General features: G+C 33.8%; 1 protein-coding gene across 1 annotated transcript in view; it reads left to right on the forward strand.

Annotated features, from left to right (window-relative positions):
- LOC111055953 (CUGBP Elav-like family member 1) overlaps positions 1 to 22,547 on the forward strand; it is a gene marked incomplete in the record, with an annotated part of 852,529 nt that overhangs the window by 776,302 nt on the left and 53,680 nt on the right. Inside the window, 1 exon segment of the mRNA XM_039429833.1 lies at positions 12,753 to 12,878. Coding sequence (XP_039285767.1) covers positions 12,753 to 12,878 — 126 coding nt within the window.

Raw genomic sequence — 22,547 nt, forward strand, 5'->3', positions numbered from 1 at the left:
TGAAATTTTGCATAAAATATAGACTAGATTCTCAATTTATCGAGAATGATTGTAGGCCTATTTCAATTTCTTCAAGATTTTCAGTTGATCAAGTTTTCAATTGATAAAGTTTTTAATGAGACCCTTGCGGAGCAGGGGTTAGTCTAACATATACTTCGTTTCAGATGTTTTTTTTTAGAAAGTTTAGTGATGTGTGAATGGTTTATTGTGATACTACCAGGTAACCCCGTGTCCTGGAAGAGTCTAATTCAAAACTTGACCTACTGAAATCTTGTAGAATTTAAAATAAGCCTATAACCATCCTCGGTGAATTAAGAATCTATATACAAAATTTCAAGATAATCAGTCCAGTAGTTGAGACGTGATGATGCGTCATTCGTGATTTTCTTATCCCGTACTTGTACAAGCCAATTCTTTTTTTATTATGTTATTGTCCGAGCGAAGTGAGGTCTAAGATTCAAGTCGACGGTTTGGCATTTCTCTTAATGTTTAAATGTTTATATGTTGCGCATTTACGGCGAAACGCGGTAATAGATTTTCATGAAATTTGACAGGTATGTTCCTTTTTTAATTGCGCGTCGACGTATATACAAGGCTTTTGGAAATTTTGCATTTCAAGGATAATATAAAAGGAAAAAGGAGCCACCTTCATACGCCAATATTATAGTAAAAATCTGGTGTGGCGCACTCACACAACATTCCTTGCCGTTATGAAAATTGATCAACTGACGCTAGTGTGCACGCGCATCTCAAGTCTACTTATAAACAAAGATCTGAGTCAGCTGGTGACGGGACAGTAACGCTGGAGAGATACGAGGTCTGCTATCTCTTCATAGTGAATCATTTAATAGAATCAGCAGTTGCCAACAGTTTGCAATAGGATAATCACATTTCCTTGAATTTCGAGCTTATTTTAAATTCCAAGTGAAAATGTTACTGAACATTAATTGTTCAGTGAGATTTTTATGCTCAATCTTTTCCACTGGAATTTTTTTGTTCAAATTGTATCTGAAGCCTGACCATTGGGAATCTGAAATCGAAATTTACATAGATAGAGCGGAGCTCCTGAAATTTTTACAGATATGGGACTTGTGCCAGTTGATAGAGCTTATTAATGACAGTGTTGAGTGTGAATTTAATCAAAATCGTTGGAGCCTTTTTTGAGAAAATCGCGAAAACCCTGTTTTTGACAACATTTTCGCCGTTTTAGCCGCCATCTTGAATTGCATTTGATCGAAATTAATCGTGTCGGAACCTTATATTGTAAGGACCTTAAGTTCCAAATTTCAAGTCATTCCGTTAATTGGGAGATGAGATATCGTGTACACAGACGCACATACACTCATACACACACACACACAACACACACACACACACACACACACACACACACACCACACACACACACACACACTCATACAGACCAATACCCAAAAACCACTTATTTGGACTCAGGGGACCTTGAAACATATATAAATTTAGGGTACCTTAATTTTTTCGGAAAGGAATACTTTCCTTTCCTATAGTAATAGGGCAAGGAAAGTAAAAATCAGACTATAGAATTATTCATCATAAATCAGCTGACAATTAGTGATTACACAGATGTGTGGAGAAGCCATTTTATTGCTGTATTTCCATGAGGTCTATAGTTTCAATCAGGTACTTGTGGTTGAGAATACTGCGTGAGGTCTACTATTCACAGAACTACTAGTAAAGTAGTTCACGCAGTATTCTCATTCACAAGTTCCTGATTGAAACTATAGACCTCATGGAAATACAGCAATAAAATGGCTTCTCCACACATCTGTGTAATCATAGTATATATATATATATATAATATATATATATATATATATATATATATGTGTATGTAAATATAGTAGTTACTATATCAATGACTCTAAATTTTTTATCATCGCTCAGCAGTGAGATCCACGTTATGACAGTGTTTGATTAGCAATGGTATTGCTATACTTCTCTATCAGTCAACAAAGCGGATAACGCTATCTCTTTGCCAGATCGTCTTACAACAATTTAGAATCAATCATTATTTAAAAAAATATTTGAGCCTTATCATGAAAATTCATTATGAAATTATTGAGAAATATAATGGATTATTTTAAACTAGAATGAACAGTTAATATTAGATCAATGAACCTGTATCAGCTAGCGTCTATAGAAGTCATTGACAAAACAAGAGGATCGGCAACGTTGTTCTCCTATCTTTCTCCACTGACATTATAACGTGGACCTCTTCGATCTTCAACGCGACTTACTTGTTCTGTTCCCACCTTCAGGAGAGTATCATCATCAACAGAAGAGGATGCTATTCCTTCAGAAAGACGTTCCGAAAAATGAACGTTTTTGTTAAAAATGCGAAAATTTCACACACTTAAACATTTCAGGGACTTTTCCCCAACACAAAACGACACGTAGAAGAAAGCTGAACGAATTGAATGTGCGTATATGCAAAGCTGCACGACAGTATAACTGAAATAATATGAATTTATTTCGGCCATAAATCACAAATGAAATGTCATAAACAGAAATAGGGACGCGTGTCCTGAGATGGCATCAGATTTTATGACAAGTCGAGGCTTTCCTTCTCGAGGGTCGACTGACTGAGATTTATGCGAGATTGTGACAGGTAGCTGAAACGCAATTTGCAATATATATGACAACAAAACAAAACGAATAAATGCTAGTTGTGAGTGTTTTGGAGAGAGCAGAAATGATGAAGTGAAAGAGTGTTTGGAGTGTGTTTTGAAATGGATTTGAAACTTCAAGAACTAGATATGAAAAGGAAGTTGATGAATAGAATCAATAGGGTGTGATAGTAGATCGAAATATTAGATGGGACATCATATTAACCAATTATGCCATAAACTTGAATACTTAATCAATATATTTTACAGAATAAATGCATTAAAGAACTTAGATATAATAAGAACAAGTTTGGGGAGCAGCCTATGATACTCACTTGAAAAAGCTATTCATAATCCAAAAACATATTATTAGGAAGGCCCAGGCGTTATCCCAGCAGGAATATCTTTGAAGAAATTGGCTTACCCACGCTACGTCAAACCTACATAACAAATTTAATCTTATTCCTGAACAAAAATAATCAACTTTTTACTCCTCGAACTGTTCCTTATAGGCTAATATACGTCCCACTGTAGTTAACACTCTTCTAATATAGATTTTACAGCATTAACAACGTGCAAACGCCAATTTGAGTATCAAAGAAGTAAGTTGATAAATAAAATCCCGGAAGACTTTATCAATACAAAAATAACTAAAACTAAACTTAATTCAATAAATGAATGAGTGAAAATAAATTATTACTTTAAAATTTCCAATTGATAAACAAAATATATTTTTCAATTTTCCTTAAATACCGTATGTTTAATGTTTATTAAAGTATGCAAATGTCCACTAATCTATTTTGAATCCTAGTGCTATTTAAAATATTTGAAGTATCTTGGTTATATTATATGATTAATTATATTACATTAAGTATATGATTTTTTATTTTGATTTGTCTATCTGTATTGTACTGGCCTGGATAATATTATAAAGAGCTGTATTAATTCTAAAATCATGTTAAAATATGGGTAAGAAATGTTTTGAACTCGTGGCTAGAGCACAACATTTCTTTTTCTAGCCTCGCCAATTATTCAACTACAAATTATTTATTCAATTTCATGTAAAACTGTTGTTAATTGGTGAAAAAATTTGATTTGATTCGATTGGAAAATGAGTGTTGTTCTATAGTGAGGTCCACGATATAATGACAGTATTTAATTGCCATTGGTGTTGCTATCCTTAACTATCACTCGACAAACCAGTTAGCGCTATCCTTTTCTAGCTCCGCAACGTTGTCAAACCGTTCACTATTAACAATACAGAGATATCATTCAACAAAATATTAATTTAGTCTAGATTATGAAAGTTCATTATAGTTGATCATTGAAAAATATATTTTTCGAATGACAGATGGAAATTTCTGACTTGAAATTTGAGTATCAATATCGACTGGCAATATGGCGTTGGGAGAGGAAGAGGGAAGAGAGAACAATGCAATCTTCCATTTCACAATATTCGATTCAATTTTTCAGCTTCCCTTGAGTCGAAATATGAGCTCCAACTTCTTCTCTTATATTTCTGTTTGGATCCGCTTCTTTCCTGTCTGTCATTCATTGAATTCATTCTCCATTTCCCTCTCTTATTCTTCTTCTTCTTCTTCTCCTTCTCCTTCTTCTCATCCTTCTTCTTCCTCTTCTTCTTCTTCTTCTTCTTCTTCTTCTTCTTCTTCTTCTTCTCCTTCTTCTTCTTCTTCTCCTTCTCCTTCAACTCCTCCTATTACTACACTTCATCATCTCCTCCTTTTTCTTCTCTTGCCCTCAACTTCTCTTCTTCCCTCGTTTTCATCTCCTTTCCCGAGACTTTCTTTTGATCTCAAAAATCAAATATCCTGATAATGACAACTCAATCTTTTCTCTCTAAACTTATATTTTTCTCTGAAAGACACTGTGTAGGCTTGTTCACACCACCACACCATATCTCTGTGACTCTACAGAGTCTGTGGGTGGATTTTTGAAGATCAATTGCCTGCTTATATATTAAGACCTATTTTATCTTTGGATCTTTCAATTTTAAGATTTTTCAATCTATTAGAACTATTTCAATCTATAAGTTATTAATTGTTTGCGTCATTGCAGATTGCTTGCAAAATTAATCCTCGACAATTGATTTATTATTCATTCTAGAGTATGTAGGAAACCTCTATTCCTTTCATATTATCAAAATTAAATGCAAAATTTCGCAAAAACCTTACATTTAGTCGACGCGCAATTAAAAAAGGAAGATCCTGTCAAATTTTATCAAAATTTATCTCTGCGTTTCACCGTAAATGCGGAAGAAACATACAATCATTAAGGGAAAAAATGCCAAACCGTTGACTTGCATCTTAGACCTCACTTCGCTCGGTCAACTATATTGAGGTCCACGTTATAATGGCAGTGTTTGATTAGCAATGGTATTGCTATCCTTGTCTATCATCCAACAAAACGGGTAGCACTATCTTTTTCTCGCTTTTCTCTGTTGCCTCATCGTCTTTTAACAATGTAGAATTGATAATTAATCAACAAAATATTCTATCTGTATTATAAAAATTCATAATGAAATTATTGATAAATATAATTTCTTGTTTAATAAAATATGATTGATTATTTCAAACGAGAATGAACAGTTAATATTACATCAATAAACCTGTATCAGCTACCGTCTATAGAAGGCATTGTCAAGACAGAGGATTGGCAACGTTTTTCTCCTATCTTTCTCCACTGCCATTATAACGTGGACCTCACCATAGCTAAACACCACTCCAGTTGTTCAGTAGCTCATGAATGAAGAAGCTACAAGCTCCAAAAATAGTTTAAAGTGGAAGAAGACTGACTTTGCTTCTAAAGTGTGGTATATTGGTTCAGTGATCCCTCAGACCCTTGTTAGTGTTATGATAAGAGAATAGATAGCCGGACCCCCTAATGGATGAATAGCGTTTGTCAAAAATGTGACGTAGTCTGTCTTCTATGAGATTCATTTCAAACTGAGAGTACTGGTTCAATAGTTTGTTATCTGTATCTGTTATCTATAAGGGATGCAATGCTAACCATTCGAAGTGAATTTCACTAAAGAACAATCTTGATAAAAATAAATAATTGATCCAATCTTATAGTAGTCCAGGCAATGAATGCTCAAATAAATGTATGGAGGGAAAAGTTTGGAAGACAATTTTTGACCCCGCAGTTCTGTTTAGGGTAGTGAGGAGGTAAACATATCAAAAGTCCCCACCCCTACCCCCTGTGCTATAACAATAGAAGGAAAAAATAAGTAGTGAAATAATAAATCAAATTGAAGAGAAAACAAAGCTCTACAAATGTACGGTGAGTATTCATTTTTGGAGAGTTGTAGGCCCTTAAACATAAAAAATAGGATTAAAAGCTGTTATTTTAACAATTTTACACTTTTAAGAGAGTATATATCGAAAACTGTTGGAGATATCACAAATCACCACGGAACAAACAATTTAGAGAATTTATAAAGCTTCATTTCTGAATAGTTAGTCATGTCGGTTGAACGCATTTTTCTCAAGATATGAGCGTATAAGCAAATCATTGAAAAATGCAACTTTCAAACCACCCTCATCCCTTTGCACAAAGGGTAGGGATGGGGACGTTTGATATGTTCACCCCCTAACTGGTCCCAACAAAGCTGCAAAGTCGAAAATTGTGTTCAAAACATTCTCTCCAAATTTCTTTGTCAATTATCAAATATTGTAGGAAATTATGTAAGCTTTAATTTCTTATAGAATAGTCATGTCTGTAAAATGGATAATTTTCGAGTTATATGCGAGAAACCAAAAAACAATACCTTTGAACCACCCACACTCCCTTAGCACAGGGAGTAGGGGTGGGGACTTTTGATATGTTTACCTCCACACTACCCTAAACAGAACTGCGGGGTCGAAAATTGTCTTCCAAACTTTCCCCTCTATAACACTTTGTTGACTGGGCTATAGTCCAGTCAAAATTGTCGTTTTTCAGGAAACAGCTCGAAAGAATTTTTCTCGACGGTTCTATATGCATTCTGGGCGCTGAATTCGAATTTGAAATTGGCTGACACGCCAGAGGGTGGTTTCACCCCCAAAACCCCCAACGTTTCTGACTTTTTTTTTCATTTTGAAAACCTTGAGTTTTTTTTATGAAAAGCATTCTCTACAAAATTGAAGATAATCAAATTTCCAATGAATTGAGTGGTGGCGCAGTACTGTACCATTTTTGGTTCCAGAGCTACGAATTTAAAAAAAGTTTTCTTTTTAATTGTTTTTTTTCATAATTATGCAAACCTACCACTTTTACATCGTATACAACTTGGTTCTTTTTCTAGTAATGATAAAAAACCACACATCACGTGAAAGAACAATATATTTTGAACAGGATTCCTTGGAAATTTTCGAATTTAGTATTGAAAACCCTTGAAAAATACCCTTTTTTTGGAAACTCGTAGCTCTGGAACCGAAAATGGTAGACCTGCGCGACCACTCAATTTTTTGGAAATTTTATTATATTTGATTTTGTAGAGAATGCTCTACCTCAATTAGCTCAAGGTTGTCGAGATTAAATGGAAAAAAAAGTCTGAAATCTTTGGGGTTTTTAGGGGGTTTTGGGGGTGAAGCCGCCCTCTGGCGTGTCAGCGAATCTCAGATTCGAATTCAGCGCCCCAAAATACATATAGAATCGTAGAGAAAATACTTTTGGCGCTGTATCCTGAAAAACGACCATTCGACTGGACCTTCTAAGGACAATCTTACTCTCTCTCTCTCTCCTTGAAACTTGTCGAAACAGTGACACCAGGGAAAATAGAATCAACTTTTCCATACTTATGTAGATTTTAATCCTATTTTTCATGTCTGTGGTGACATCCATAGTGGAGTGATAGAGTAATCTTGTTGTCTGCTTTCTTGTCTTGTCCAATTATCTATAGTGAGTTGAAATGACAGTAGAGAGAGAAATGAGGAAGAATTCCGAATAAGGAGCTAAGGATGGAGCTTGTGAAGAGGGTAGAGAAAAAGTTCCAAATAGAACTAGGAAAAATCTGGTGTGGTACACTCACACAACTTTCCTTGCTCATTGAACTATAAGCCTCATTCTTAAACGAGAATAATTTAGGGGAATAACATAATGACGATTGGCGGCAACATATTTGAAACTACGATCAGTCTACTGTATAATTATGTGTATATTATAATATTGTTTTCAGAGTACTTTTTCCTTTATGTAGATAATTGTGAAGTTCAATGAATTTTTTTAAAGTCGTCAAAACAGCTGTTCTACAGATGAAATATCTCGAATATGTGTTTTTTTTAAAACTGCTCACCTACCTACCTCATGCACGAGAATGAGGTTACACAGTCCATTTCTCAAGAATGGGGTGGAACCCCCATTAGTTTCCCAGGAAAAAGACTCATGCCAGTTGATAGAGCTGATAAATAACTATACAGGGTATGAATTTGAAAAAAATCGGTCAATTCATTTATGAGAAAATCGTAAAAAACATGGTTTTCTCAAGAATATTACGAAGCTCCTGCAATTTTCCCAGAAATGAGACTCATGTCAGTTGATAGGGCTTATAAATAGCTATCCATGGTATAGATTTGAAGAAAATCGTTATCGCTGTTTTCGAGAAAAACCTGAAAAACATGGTTTTTTAGTAATTATCCGCCATTTTTCCCGCTATCTTGAATTGAATTTCTTATTGTCAGATCCTCATCGTATAAGGTCCTTAAGTTTAAAATTTCAAGTCAATCGGTTAATTAGGAATGGAGTTATCGTGTTCACAGACACACACACACACACACACACACACACACCACACACACACACACACACACACACACACACAACACACACACACACACACATACCAATACCCAAAAATCATGTTTTTGGACTCAGGGGACCTTGAAACGTATAGAAAACTTTAAAAAAGGGTACCTTAATTTTTTTGGGAAAGCAATACTTCCCTCACCTATGATAATAGGGCAAGGAAAGTAAAAAGTGTGAGAGACTAGGAGAGAAAAAACTCGAAATTATGAGAAAACTTACTTTTCTCTCGGGAGTATCTACAATCTACAAACTATGCATCTACAATCTGCTACAATCTGCTACAATCTTGCATAATTCCAATTGCTTTTGATGTTGCCTACAACTACAGAAGTATACCGAAAAATGAAACTCCTGCTATTTACTCAGACGAGTATCAGAAAACAAAACCTCCGTTTACTGAAATAGACGCAGTTTTAAAACCATGTTAAAAGTGTACTAGAACACAGTTTTCAAAACATCAGTCAATACAAAACCATTGGAAGGAAACGAGATTCATAGCGTGAATCTCAGAAATCAATTTTTGAAAATGAGAACCAAAGCTGTGAGCTATTTTGAGAAAATGGATGATGGGGGCAGTAAAATTACGATTTATGACCTGTTCTGAAACTCGGGAGAACCCATTTCGAAAAATAACTTCACTCTCCAAAATAACAATGCGCGGTTATTGTCTGTAAGGCACGGTGAGGTTCTGTTAACCGTTGATTTATATTGGACCTCACTTGGCTTCCATTTGCAGAATGTTTTCTATGTAATGATAATCTAAATATATAATATAATGAAGGGAAGAATTGGCTTATAAACGTACGGAATAGGAAACTTACAAATGACGCATCATCACGTCTGAACTACTTGACTGATTAACTTAAAATTCTGCTTATCAATTCTCAATTTACTGAGAATCGTTGTAGGGCTATTTTAAATTCTTTCAGATTTCAGTAGGTCTAGTTTTGATTAGACCCTTGCGGAGCACGGGTTACCTGCTTTATCTATGATAGAGAGAAGAGAAGCACTATTCGTTCATCTCTGGTATTAATTACTATTGCAAACCTTATTCATAGAACAGATGAGATAATTATCTAACATTTTTCAATGCAGATACGAGTTATCTTTTTCTTTTCGATGTTCAAATATCGGGGCACCAAGCTTCGCTCGTTTTATTTATTGATAAACAAAACACAATTCTTCAAAATGATTGGGGAAGGAAGAACAGGCACAGCCCACTACTGTTTCTCCTGAGTTTTGATTTATACACTATAAATAGTCCAAAAAGTAGGTTATGCTCCATACACTTGAATTCAGGTCCAATTTTCAGTCCAAACATTTGAAAACGGAAAAGTTTTGATTTAGATTGTTCACAAACCAAATTGACTAATAAAATAACACTCACTAATCACTTAAAACTGTAGAATAATGATTAATTTCGAATATTATGATATACCATGTCATGTCAATAAATCAGATTATTTTGATCGAGTCTATTAAAATTCTAGATTTCTCACGAGATACGCTAAGCTAATTGATTACCGTACACAGCTGATCTCCCACACAGGCACACGCATCTTCTGTTATCGACTGACCACGAAATTATAATCTGTTTTTCCAAGGATGAATAATTATTATCCTTTTCATGTCCTTCAGTGAGTTTTCCCAGGGATGAGACCTAGTTCAATCGAATATCTTATATCTTAGACCTACTATGTTTCAAATTTCGTGAAAATCGTTATAGCCGTTTCGAGATCCGTTGAACATAAATAACCATATAATAATCAGATAACCAGATATAAAAATATATACTGAATTGTTTGCTTAATATAGTACGATTCTAAAAAATTTCCTTGTTTTTGATCGAACACTTCACCACGGGTGCTACTACTTACTATAGTACATAAAGTGCCCTCCACCTACGTGCTCACAGCTAATAAATATGTGCCTCAAGCTGCATTGGAATGTTCACTGTAAACAATCTCAAGTTATATCAGTTCTATGAAAAGCAATGTGCTGCTCTAGCTAAAATTAGTAACTAGAGGGAGGTCCACGTTATAATGGCAGTGTTTTGTTTAGCAATGGTATTGCTATTCTTGTCCACCATTCAACAAAGCGGATAGCGTCATCTCTTTCTCACTTTACTCTGTTGCCAGATCGTCTTTCAACAATGTGGAATTGATAATTAATTATGAAAATTCATTATAAAATTATTGAAAAATATAATTTCTTGCTTAATAAAATATGATTGATGATTTTAAACGAGAATGAACAGTTGATATTACAAAACCTGTATCAGCTACCGTCTATAGAAGGCATTGACAAGACAGAGGATCGGCAACGTTGTTCCTTTATCTTTTCCACTGCCATTATAACGTGGACCTCACTATATAAAGACGAATGAGCTGATAGTGATGTGGAATAACTAGAGTATGGTATTCTATTTCTGGAGAACATAAGTCTATAGGCTAGTCTATAGTCCACTATTCTTGGATATCACTATTGTCCTCTTCCTCTATTTCTATAGTCATCTATAACACTATACTCTACTATTTCTGGATAACGATAACACAGCACTAAAGTGAGGTCCACGTTATAATGGCAGTGGAGAAAGATAGCAGAACAACGTTGCCGAACCTCTGTCTTGTCAATGCCTTTCCATAGACGATAACTGATACGGGTTTATTGATGTAATATTAACTGTTCATTCTCGTTTAAAATCATCAATCATATTTTATTAGGCAGGAAATTATATTTTTCAATGATTCCATAATGAATTTTTATAATTAATATGAAATATTCTGTAAATTAATTATTAGTTCTATATTGTTAAAGGACGATCTGGCAACAGAGCGAAGCGAGAAAGAGATAGCGCTATCCTCTTTGTTGAATGATAGACAGGGAAAGCAATACCATTGCTTATCGCTCACTGCGATAAGCAGAACACAATAAATTCTCTAAATGATCGTGTTTATATTTCACAGCTGGCTATACGTCATTTTATGAATTTCGGGGATGCGATATTTTGATTTTTCACCCACTCACTCACTTTTCTACTATCCGCAGACGACGAAAGTCTCAACTGTTTCAGCCAAGGATGAATAATCCTTTTAATGTCGTTCAGCGAGTTTTCTTCCCGAGGATGAGACCTAGTGCAATCGAATTTTTATATCATAAACCTACTGTCTTCCAAATTTCGTGAAAATCCCTAGAGCTGTTTTCGAGATCCGTTGAACATAAATAATCAGATATAAATATAAAGAACAAGAGAACAAGATATAAAAATACAGAAATTGCTTGCTTAATATAATAGGATGTAGTCTATATTTTTGGATAACTACAGTTCTCTTCCTATATTTCCATAGTCATCTATAACACTGTACTCTACTATTTCTGGATAACAGATAACAGAGCAAGCTGTTCTTGACTTCTGATGAGTTACTCAGTTCAAGCTTTTATACTTGAGTTATTTTGAAAGCTTCAGCTCTTTTGAGATTGTTGAAACTGAGCTGGCTTTGAAGAAATTCTTGAGGGACGCTCTGGTGAATTGTATTACAGAGGAAGAATTGGAGTTGATGTTGAACGAGAACTGAGAATAATTATTGATTAATAATTAATGAATGATTATTAATCTTATCCACTTGATTGAATAATACTTTTCTTCTTGAAATGAACCCTAACTGAGCAAACTCGAACGACAAACAGCGGAGTTATGTTTAGTCAAAGTTTATAAAGAGGACAGGAGTGGAAATACTGGTTGAATGCTCAGGCCCGGTTGCAGAAGAGCCGGTTGAATTTCAACCGTTATTAAATTCATGAGAACCAATCAGAGAAGGCCTTTTTGATAAGATGGCTCTTCTGATTGATTCTTGTGGAATTACTCATGGTTAAAATTTAACCGGCTTTTGTGCAACCGGCACATTCTTGTCAAACATAATCGCCAACTAACAAAATTGGAATGGAAATATCTTCTTATCAGGCTAAGTTAGGACTTGAGCTAGCCTCTCTCCAACTTGTCATTGACATTATTTAATATAGTAGGGTCCACGATAAAATGAAATTATTGAAAAATATAATTTCTTGCTATATGAAAATAATATAATTGATTATTTTAAACGAGAATCAACCGTTAATACTACATCAATAAACCTGTATCAAATACCGTCTATAGAAGGCATTGACAAGACAGAGAATCGGCAATGTTTTTCTCCTATCTTTCTCCACTGCCATTACAACGTGGACCTCACTATACACCATTTCACATTTTTCCAATGTTTTTTACAAGCCATTTTCAACAATTTTGTCCTTGTTTGTCTGTTTCAGAACGGAAACTGTTTGTCGGAATGCTATCGAAGAAGTGTACAGAAAGTGAAGTGAGGACAATGTTCAGCGTTTATGGTGTCATAGAGGAGTGTTCTGTGCTAAGGGACCCCAACGGACAGAGTAAAGGTGAGTCGTCGACAAACTAACTCGTAACAGCACCCGACAACCTGCTACTGTAAATAAAACTGTACATAATATCCACAGAGAATCGAAGTGAATGTGTTGTAGTAGAATATAGTGGATAGTTATAGGCTATCTAAAGATGATAATGAATGAGACATCACAAAAGTTATAGGCTATATAGTGCCTATGCAAATGTACCTTATACTCTGTACAAAATTACTTCGGACTTGGGATGGACATGCGCAGCAGAGATGCGCATACAGCGGGAGGGATACTGAGGCGCGATGTTGCCGTTTTGAAGCGGCCAGCGATCTCCAACTTCTATAGTGAGGTCCACATTATAATGGCAGTGTACGATTGACAATACTGTTGCTGTCCTTTTCTATCATACAACAAAACAGAAAGCACTATCTCTCTCTCGCTTTGCAATGTTGTCTATTTGCCAGACTGTTTACTTTTGACAGTGACTGTACAAAACTGAACAAACAATTCTCAGCCGCCATTTTTTTCTTCATTCTATCAAAATACTTGAGTACACTAGTCGTATAATTGATTTAAAATGTATTTTTGAAACAATGAAATAATTTTTAAACATTACCGTATGAGAAACACAAGTTCAAATACCTGAAATGACATTTTAAAAGTTGATAACTGACCATTCTAGACTTCATCCATGCTTCAGTTAGACTACTCGTTTAGGTTAGACCTACTCGTACCGGTATAAATGGTATTGAAAAGTTATTTCAGAATTAATCCATTGAAATTACTTATTTTTAAATATGATTTCTATTTTTCTATTATTTTGAAAAGAAATTGGGATAGAATACCTACCAAATAACCTTATTTCTGTTGTATTGAAATTCAGATTGTTGTATCACAGCTTTTTAATCTAGTAGTTCTGTGAACAGTCGACCTCACGCAGTATTCTCATCCACAAGTACCTGATTGAAACTATAGACCTTATGGAAATACAGCAATGTGTGGTTTCTCCACACATCTGTGTAATCACTTGTCAGCTGATTTATGATTGATAATTCTATAGTCTGATTTTTACTCCTATATTGGCGTATGAAGGAGGCTCCTTTTTCCTTTTATATTATCCTTGAAATGCAAAATTTCCAAAAAACCTTGTATATACGTTGACGCGCAATTAAAAAAGGAACATACCTGTCAAATTTCATGAAAATCTATTACCGCGTTTCGCCGTAAATGCGCAACATATAAACATTTAAACATTAAGAGAAATGCCAAACCGTCGACTTGAATCTTAGACCTCACTTCGCTCGTTCAATGACTCTCACTGTAATTGGCTGATCTCCCTCCATTTCTCTGCGCTGCATACTCCTCCAAGTCAGAAGTAATTTTGTACGGAGTATAGTGTACATTTTATAGCTTTATTTGAGTCAGTTACACATTCATCAATTTTTGGACGTTCGATTTTTTGCTGTCCATATGGAATCTACCAGATTAAACGACACATGGTAACACATAAACACTGAGGCCCGGTTGCACAACAGCCGGTTATATTTTAACCATGATAATTTCACGAGAACCAATCAGAAAAGTTTTGAAAAGATGGCTTCTCTGATTGGTTCTCGTGGAATTAATCACTGTTAAAATTTAACCGGCTATTGTGCAACCGGTACTAAGTCTGTTTAATCTAATAGAATTTATAAGGACGGCAAAAAATCGTACATCCAAAGATCGATGTGTGTGTAACTGTGCTTACACTTATTCAAACATTCACATTAGACTCAAATTAAAACATCATTCTTTACACTTTACATTTCAGTGTACAGTTGTAAATAGAACGACTCTAAGGATTTTGTCACAACTTCTTATTCAGTGAAAATGCAAGAACCTAGTTTTGGTTGCTACTTCATAATCAATCACTAGTAGATTAAAATTGTATGTAAAACGTATCAAAAATTAGTAGTATCAATACAAAATACCTTCCTCTTATTAGTTGATTCTCTCTTCTTTTTTTGGTTCCTGCTTTACCTTTTTTCTCCATATCTATAAGTGATGCTTCCTTTTTCAGCATCTAAATTTAAAAATCTACTTTCTGAAAATAAATTGAGGACTGAAAATTTTGTGAAGGAACAACTACAAGACTCAACCTATTTCGGACTATGTGTGACCTTATCTGAATTTGGGAGAGGAATAGCACAAGATTACCTTTTTTTTCTCTCCCTATCATTTTTGATGATGTACCTATTGTATGAATCAATGAAGTTAAGTAATTTGTCTTTGATTATAATATAACTACAGTATATAATGAGGTCCACGTTAGGAGGAGAAAGATAAGAGAACAGCGTTGGAGATTCTCTGTCTTGCCACTGCCTTCTATAGAGGATAACTGATAAAACTTACCGTTATATCTCTGATGTAGTATTAACTCTCCATTCTTATTCAAAATGATAAATTTTATATTATTTGTCAATGAAAGATATTTTTCAATGATCATCTTCACTTCAGGGATAAGGTTTGTTAGTTAACATGCTCCGGTACTCATCTCTTTCTTGGCCTCCATACATATATTAATTTTTCAGTAGGTCTATAGTATTGGACTTCAAGTGGCACTCTTCGAGGTGGCATTCTTCAAGAATTAAATAATAAATTTTTATAACTGAGATTAGATATCTTGTCAATTAATCATATTTATGCATTGTTGAAAACGATCTGGCAACGTAGCGATGCTGGAAAAGAGCAGCGCTATCTGTTTTGTCAAATGATAGACCAGGATAGAAACACCAATGGTAATCAAATACTGCCATCATTCTGCATAATATTTCTGTATTTTTAAAAACGATCTGGCAAAGTAGCAGAGCTAGAAAAGAACAGCGCTATCTGTTTTGTCAAATGATGGACCAGGATAGGCATTGATTGACATAGACACCTATGTTAATCAAATACTGCCATTATTCTGCATAATATTTCTGTATTGTTAAAAACGATCTGGCAACGTAGCAGAGCTAGAAAATAACAGCGCTATCTGTTTTGTCAAATGATAGAGAAGGATAGCAACACCAATGCTAATCAAATACTGCCATTATAACGTGGACCTCAATCTATCTTCAATTACTCATTTTTATGCAACTTCAACAATACATTTCATTGAGAATTGCAATAGGCTTGAAAAATGAGATTTCATCTCTCTTTCTAATATTCTTGATCTATTTTTCTCTCTTCATCATACCTGTAAACCTGTAACTCCGATATTTGAAAGAAACCAAAAATACATGTAATTTGAAACTGCAACAGGATTTGGAAGCTCCATTTTCATCAATCTTTCTCACTAATTCAAATAAATCTTGAATTCCCTCTCTCCCTCGTCCTTTCTCTAACTCAGTTCTCTCTCTCTCTCACTCACTCACTCACATATTTTCAACCTTCTCTCTTCCTCATTCCCCCAATTCGTTCTCCTTCTATTTATCTAGTTGTGGTAATTTTTCTCTCGGTTCGTTAAATTCCTGTTCACAGTTTGAACAATCAGTTTTTCATGGCCTGTATCCCAACCAACAACTGTATCAACACCACCTCGCATTATGATAGAACTCTGGTTTTGTGTTCTTCTTTTCGAATGGTGACGTCACAATTGAATGAATCACTGACAAAACTTGAAACAATATTTCATTATCGGTGTAGATTTCGAGGTGTTTGGATACTTGTAGTGTTCGTGGAGTTATTGTCTACTTCTTAGAGATCAAGTTCTTGAAGTTTCAGTGCTCAAGGGATTCTAAAGTTCACAAATTACAGTTTTTAGAGTTTGTAGAATTTCTTGAATTGATTAGAGTTCGTGAAGTTCTTGTGTACTACAAAAAGTTGAAGTTCTTGAAGTTTTAGTGCTCAAGGTATTTTAGAGTTCATGAATTACAGTTTTTAGAGCTTGTAGAGTTTGTAGAATTTCTTGAATTGATTAGAATTCGTAGAGCTCTTGTGTACTTCATAGAGTTAACGTTCTTGAAGTTTTAGTGCTCAAGGTATTTTAGTGTCTACAAATTACAGTTTTTAGAGCTTGAAGAATTTCTTGAGTTGTAGATTTTTCAAGGAAAATTTAGTTTTAGAGTTAATAAGAGTGTGAAGTTCACGAATAAGTAGAGTTTTCAAAGCCGTAGAATTCCTTGAGTTATAGACTAGTATTCTCACGGTGAAATAAATAAATTGTAGTGTTCCTCAAATTCTAATTTAACAACATTTCTAAAGATTCCAGTAGTGTTTTTTTTGGGAGTTCACAAAGTAGTAGAGTTTATAAAATTGTAGAGTAGATAGTGTGGAAGTGTGTAGTGTTCATAGAGTTGTAGAGTTATTAAAACTTTGGAGTTCATGGAGTTGTATAGTGGGGTCCACGTTATAATGGCAGTATTTAATTAGCAATTGTATTGCTATCCTTGTATATCATTCAACAAAGCGGATAGCGGTATCTCTTTTTCGCTTTGCTCTGTTGCCAGATCGTCTTTTAACAATGTAGAATTAATAATTTATTAACAAAATATTTCATCTTAATAATCATGAAATTTCCGAAAAATATAATCTCTCGCTTAATAAAATATCATTGATCATTTTAAACGAGAATGAACAGTTAATATTACATCAATAAACCCGTATCAGTTACCGTTTATGGAAGGCATTGACAAGACAGAGGATCGGCAACGTTGTTCCCCTATCTTTCTCCACTGCCATTTTATCGCTATAGGTTCCTTATAGTGAAGAGAGAAGAGTTCACAGTTCACGAGAATTTTATATTTTGCGTTCGTGGTTGATATGTTGTTGTAGAGCCAAGAATTGCTTGATTCAATGAATTTGTCAAAATTATCAAATAGTGGAATTTATCATGTGTAGTTTTTTGTATTGCTAGAAAAGAGGCTTTTGCACACTATTGATTTGTAGTTTATATTTCAATTTTCAATTTGAGTTCTATAATTTGTAAATTTAATGAGTTGTAAAGCTTGTAGATGTGTGAATATTCATACTGTTGTAAAATTCGAAAAGCTGTTTGTTTGTAGAGAATTCATTGTTTCAGTTTTTGTGTAGTTGAGAAGTTGATACATTTATTTTCATATTAAATAAAGAGACTGAGAAATTGACAAAAAACCGTGGTTTTCGACAATTTCTTAGTCTTTCTATTTGATTCATTGTTTAGTAGAGAGTAAAGTTCATAAAATTGTGGGCACAAAGATTTTAGAATATGTGATTCAGGAATCATAGTATGCCTTCTTGATTAGTCAGGTAAGTTGTGTTGTGTCGATGTCAACCTTTCCTGGTAGATTTCATTGTCTTCATCATCTGTGATTGTGTTAGTGAACCCTGAGGTAGGATCCATCTAATTTGTCCGGATAATTATTCATGAAATTTACTTGGGATGTAGGGAATACCTTGGAACATTAGCATGAAATCAACATATCAAATTCTAATAATTTATTCTTTATTGATTCATACAATAAGTACATCATCAAAATGATAGGGAGGGAAGAAATAAGGTAACCTTGTGCTATTTCTCTCCCAAATTTTGATAAGGTTACACATAGTCCGAAATAGGTTAAGCCTTGTAGTTGTTCACTCCACAAATTTTCAGTCCTTAATTATTTTTGCAACGTAGATTTTTAAATTTTGATACTTCAAAACTAAACATAGAAGAAATATTTCACTTTATCATCACTAAAATAGGAATAATATTTACATATTAAAAATAATATCGGGGCACCGAGCTTCGCTCGTTATTTTTATTTATTGATAAACAGAACACAATTCTCTAAAATGATCGTGTTTATATTTCACAGCTGGCTATATGTCATCTTATGAATTTCGGGGATGCGATATTTTGATTTTTCACATACTCACTCGCTCACTCACTTTTTTACTATCCACAGCTGTTTCAGCCAAGGATGAATTATCCTTTCAATGTCGTTCAGCGAGTTTTCCAAAGGATAAGACCTAAGGCAATCGAATCTTTATATCATGAACCTACTATGTTCCAAATTTCGTGTAAATCATTCGAGATCCGTTGAACATGAATAACCAGATATATAAATACAGAAATTGCTCGCATAATATAAAAGAATAATTTTGCAGGACCAAAAAACAAACTTAATATTCTAAAAGCACAATAAATATGTGTGATAATTCATCATAATGATTGATTTGATAGAGTAATCAATAATTTGTATTGAATGAGGGAACTGTTCCTTCAATCACCAACTATATATTCACTTATAATTTTCTGTAAAACAATAATAATTTCTCTGTAGCAAAAATGTACTGAGTTGAGTCTATGAAAATAGTTATGAGATCCTGTGCTTCCAACACTGAAATTTTATGACGTATGCTATCACCTACTTTGAGTACTGGGCATGAAGTTAATACCGAGCATAATTCATTCTCTAGTACCTATTCAAGTTGTGCTAAGCACAAAGCATTATTTCGCGTACGTGCTTATGGAAACTTAATTTTCTCAGATAGCAAGCAGCACTTTATTGCCAATTAACTTACTATCATCATCTTTGTCTCGTTATTATCTTCATCTTTATCTTCGTGCTGCAAGAAGAAGAAGAAGAAAGAAGAAGAAGAAGAAGAAGAAGAAGAAGAAGAAGAAGAAGAAGAAGAAGAAGAAGAAGAAGAAGAAGAAGAAGAAGAAGAAGAAGAAGAGAAGAAGAAGAAGAAGAAGAAGAAGTAGTAGACAGTTTATGGGCCAGTTTCTAGGACACCCATTAAATCTAACGGACTATTTAATGTACTAAATATTAAATCCATACTAATCGTATAATGGTTAATTAGATTTTATAAGGAGCCAAGAATCCAGGCCTTAATAGAATAAAATAGACTTTATCAGGAATAAATTCTTAGATTATTAGGTGACTTTGATAATGGTAGAACAGCCGGTACTAGTTTCTCATTTGTTCAATGGATAAGTAGTTGTGACAATTTCAAGTCCTTTTATTCAATAGATGCACTTTTTAAGAGACACATATCCAATTCCCTCTCCTGCTACTCCCTTGCATTTCCTCCTTATTTGTCCTTTTTGTTTCTGAGATAACACTTTCATTATAAATTCATACAATGAAGCGATACTGCAACAATCGAATTATATAATTCAAATTAAATCATACAATTCAACAATCAAATTCAAATATCATATAAGTATTACATTTTGATCATTTGGCGGAAAATTTTTGTAAGCCCGCTTAATACTACAATAAAATATCAATATTAATGATTTGAAACTTTCTTGCAAAAACTGATGGAATCTTAATTTTATACGAGTATGGTGATCATTTTATTAAAGATTCTTCAAATTATCCAATAAATACAATTATATTCCAATTTATATATTCTGTATAATATCCCGTTACTTTTTTCTGACGCGATGAATCAATACGAATATATTTTGTTGAATCTACATGCATGTAAATAATGGGTTTAACATTTTATGTGCTTGAAAAATACTATTTGTGTTATTATCTGTTGTTCTCCAAAATGACTTGTGAGGTTGAACGCTTCTATGCTCAGGAATTGAACGGGGTTGTCTCCAATAACTATTATCATAAATATGACAAAATAATAATCACAGAATTAATAATTACGTTTCATTTCTAACAATGAGGAATTTTATCTCCAATTCTAATTAGTTGATGAATGAATGGTACTCATTGATGGATTCCAATTTATCTGATTTGTACAGATTTTATTTGATGCTAAAACAATAATTTAGTGAGTTTCAGAGATAAATTATCAATGAGTTTAAAGGTATTTATTTAGTTAATTGAATTATAATCATTAAAGACTACAGACAATTCCCTGAATATTGATAGTCTTGATAGGTATGTGCTGTTCAAATGTAGCTAATAATTTTCAAAAAATCTACAATTTACCATTTTTATAGATAAAGCTAACCAAAATTAATGATAAAGGGTAACTGTTGCATGCTCTATGTTTGGATGTAATACCGGAGGATAAAATCAATGTTCTAATTATCGTATCCTAGATAGATAGATTATTCATGTGAATGTGAATCCATGTTTGACTCACTGTTTCATTGTTCAACTCAATGAATTACTGTTCTATGGGCAGAAAAAACAAATCTATTGTTTCTTATGGGAGTGTTCACACTTTGGTGATGAATATCTAGAGTGTTCCACGAGAGGTGTGACAGTTGAAGACCATAGATTCTGCATTAAATTTTCAGCAGAAAACGTCTAGTAACATTTTCTTATATCGACCTTAGTTTTCGAGATATATAGATTTTTAGATATTTTTGAGAAACGTCAATTACTAGAAAACCATCAGTTGAAATCCAATTCAAATGTTATGGTTGGAGAGAGGAAAAAATGTCCAATAAGATTCCTATATTACTTGTTCCTCTAATTGACGTTTATAGATTATTAAAAAGAAAGATTTTTCGATATTTTTTGAAAAACATTGAAATTTTTTTTCAATTACCAGAAAACCATAAGTTGAAATCTAATTTCAAGGTCATGGTTAGAAAGAGGATCAAATTTCCAATGAAATTCCCATAATTTTTTCCTCTCTTTGACGTTCTTGAACCTTTTATGGAGCGAGTAAATTCGTCGAGTTCAGAACCAACTTCAAACAGTTTGAACGCTCATAATAAGTTAAAAAACGTCAAAAAGGGATCATATTTTATGAACTTGATTATAAATTTCTTCCTCTTTCCAACTATATCCTTAGAATGAGATTTTGAGTGACAGTTCTCTAGTTATTGACGTTTTTCAAAAATATCGATAGGCCTATATCTCGAAAACTAAGGTTAACTTAGCATTTCTTGTTGCAATACAAATGGATATTTCAGTAACAACTAGTCTATCCACTCAGATAAAAAATGACAATGTGAAAAATAAAATTATATTCATTCTTTCTATATGCTAATATATATTTCATATAGAATCTATGGTCTTCAGATGTTACACCTTTTGTAGCTCACTCTGTATTTATTTCTGTACTCCTTTTTACTCGGCATAACATAATAATTTATTGGGAAACCAAGCTTCAGGCTCTGATTACATTCATGTTTGACATATACTTTCATATCACAATTTATTTTGATGTATGAGTATAACATGTCATACATTATTTATGAATGTAAAGCTATCCCACAACAGAATAGTAAACATTTCAATGTCCGTCCTAATTGAATCTGGTACCCTCATTTCATATAAATATATGTTATCCAATGTATGTATTGTAAAGTTTGTGACTATCAAGGTGATACGAGAAGAAATAATAATAATGGCCCGGTTGCAAAGCAGGGTTTAACTCTCGGTTTCAACTCCCCGGGTTTAACTCCCCAAAAAATTAGCCTGGTTTAATAAAAACCGGTTAAATTTCAATCGTGATTAATTTCACGAGAACCAATCAGAGAAGGCCACTTTATAAGACGGCTTCTCTGATTGGTTCTCGTGGAATTGATCACGATTAAAATTTAACCAGCTTTTGTGCAACCGGCACATAGATTGATTGAATACGACAACTATAACTTACTAGAGATTCATAGAAGCTACTAGTGGTTTGTGCTCTTCATAAATTCTCATGAATTCAGAAGTATTTGTTATGAATGAAAATTGATGGGAAGAGACGTAAGTAAGGGGAAGGCCACACGAGCGTTTTCCAAGGCTAGGCACACAACAGTTAGTCAAGACAAGACAAGACATGATCAGA

Source organism: Nilaparvata lugens, chromosome 5 (assembly GCF_014356525.2).
Source record: "Nilaparvata lugens isolate BPH chromosome 5, ASM1435652v1, whole genome shotgun sequence".
Classification (NCBI taxonomy): Eukaryota; Metazoa; Arthropoda; class Insecta; order Hemiptera; family Delphacidae; genus Nilaparvata; species Nilaparvata lugens.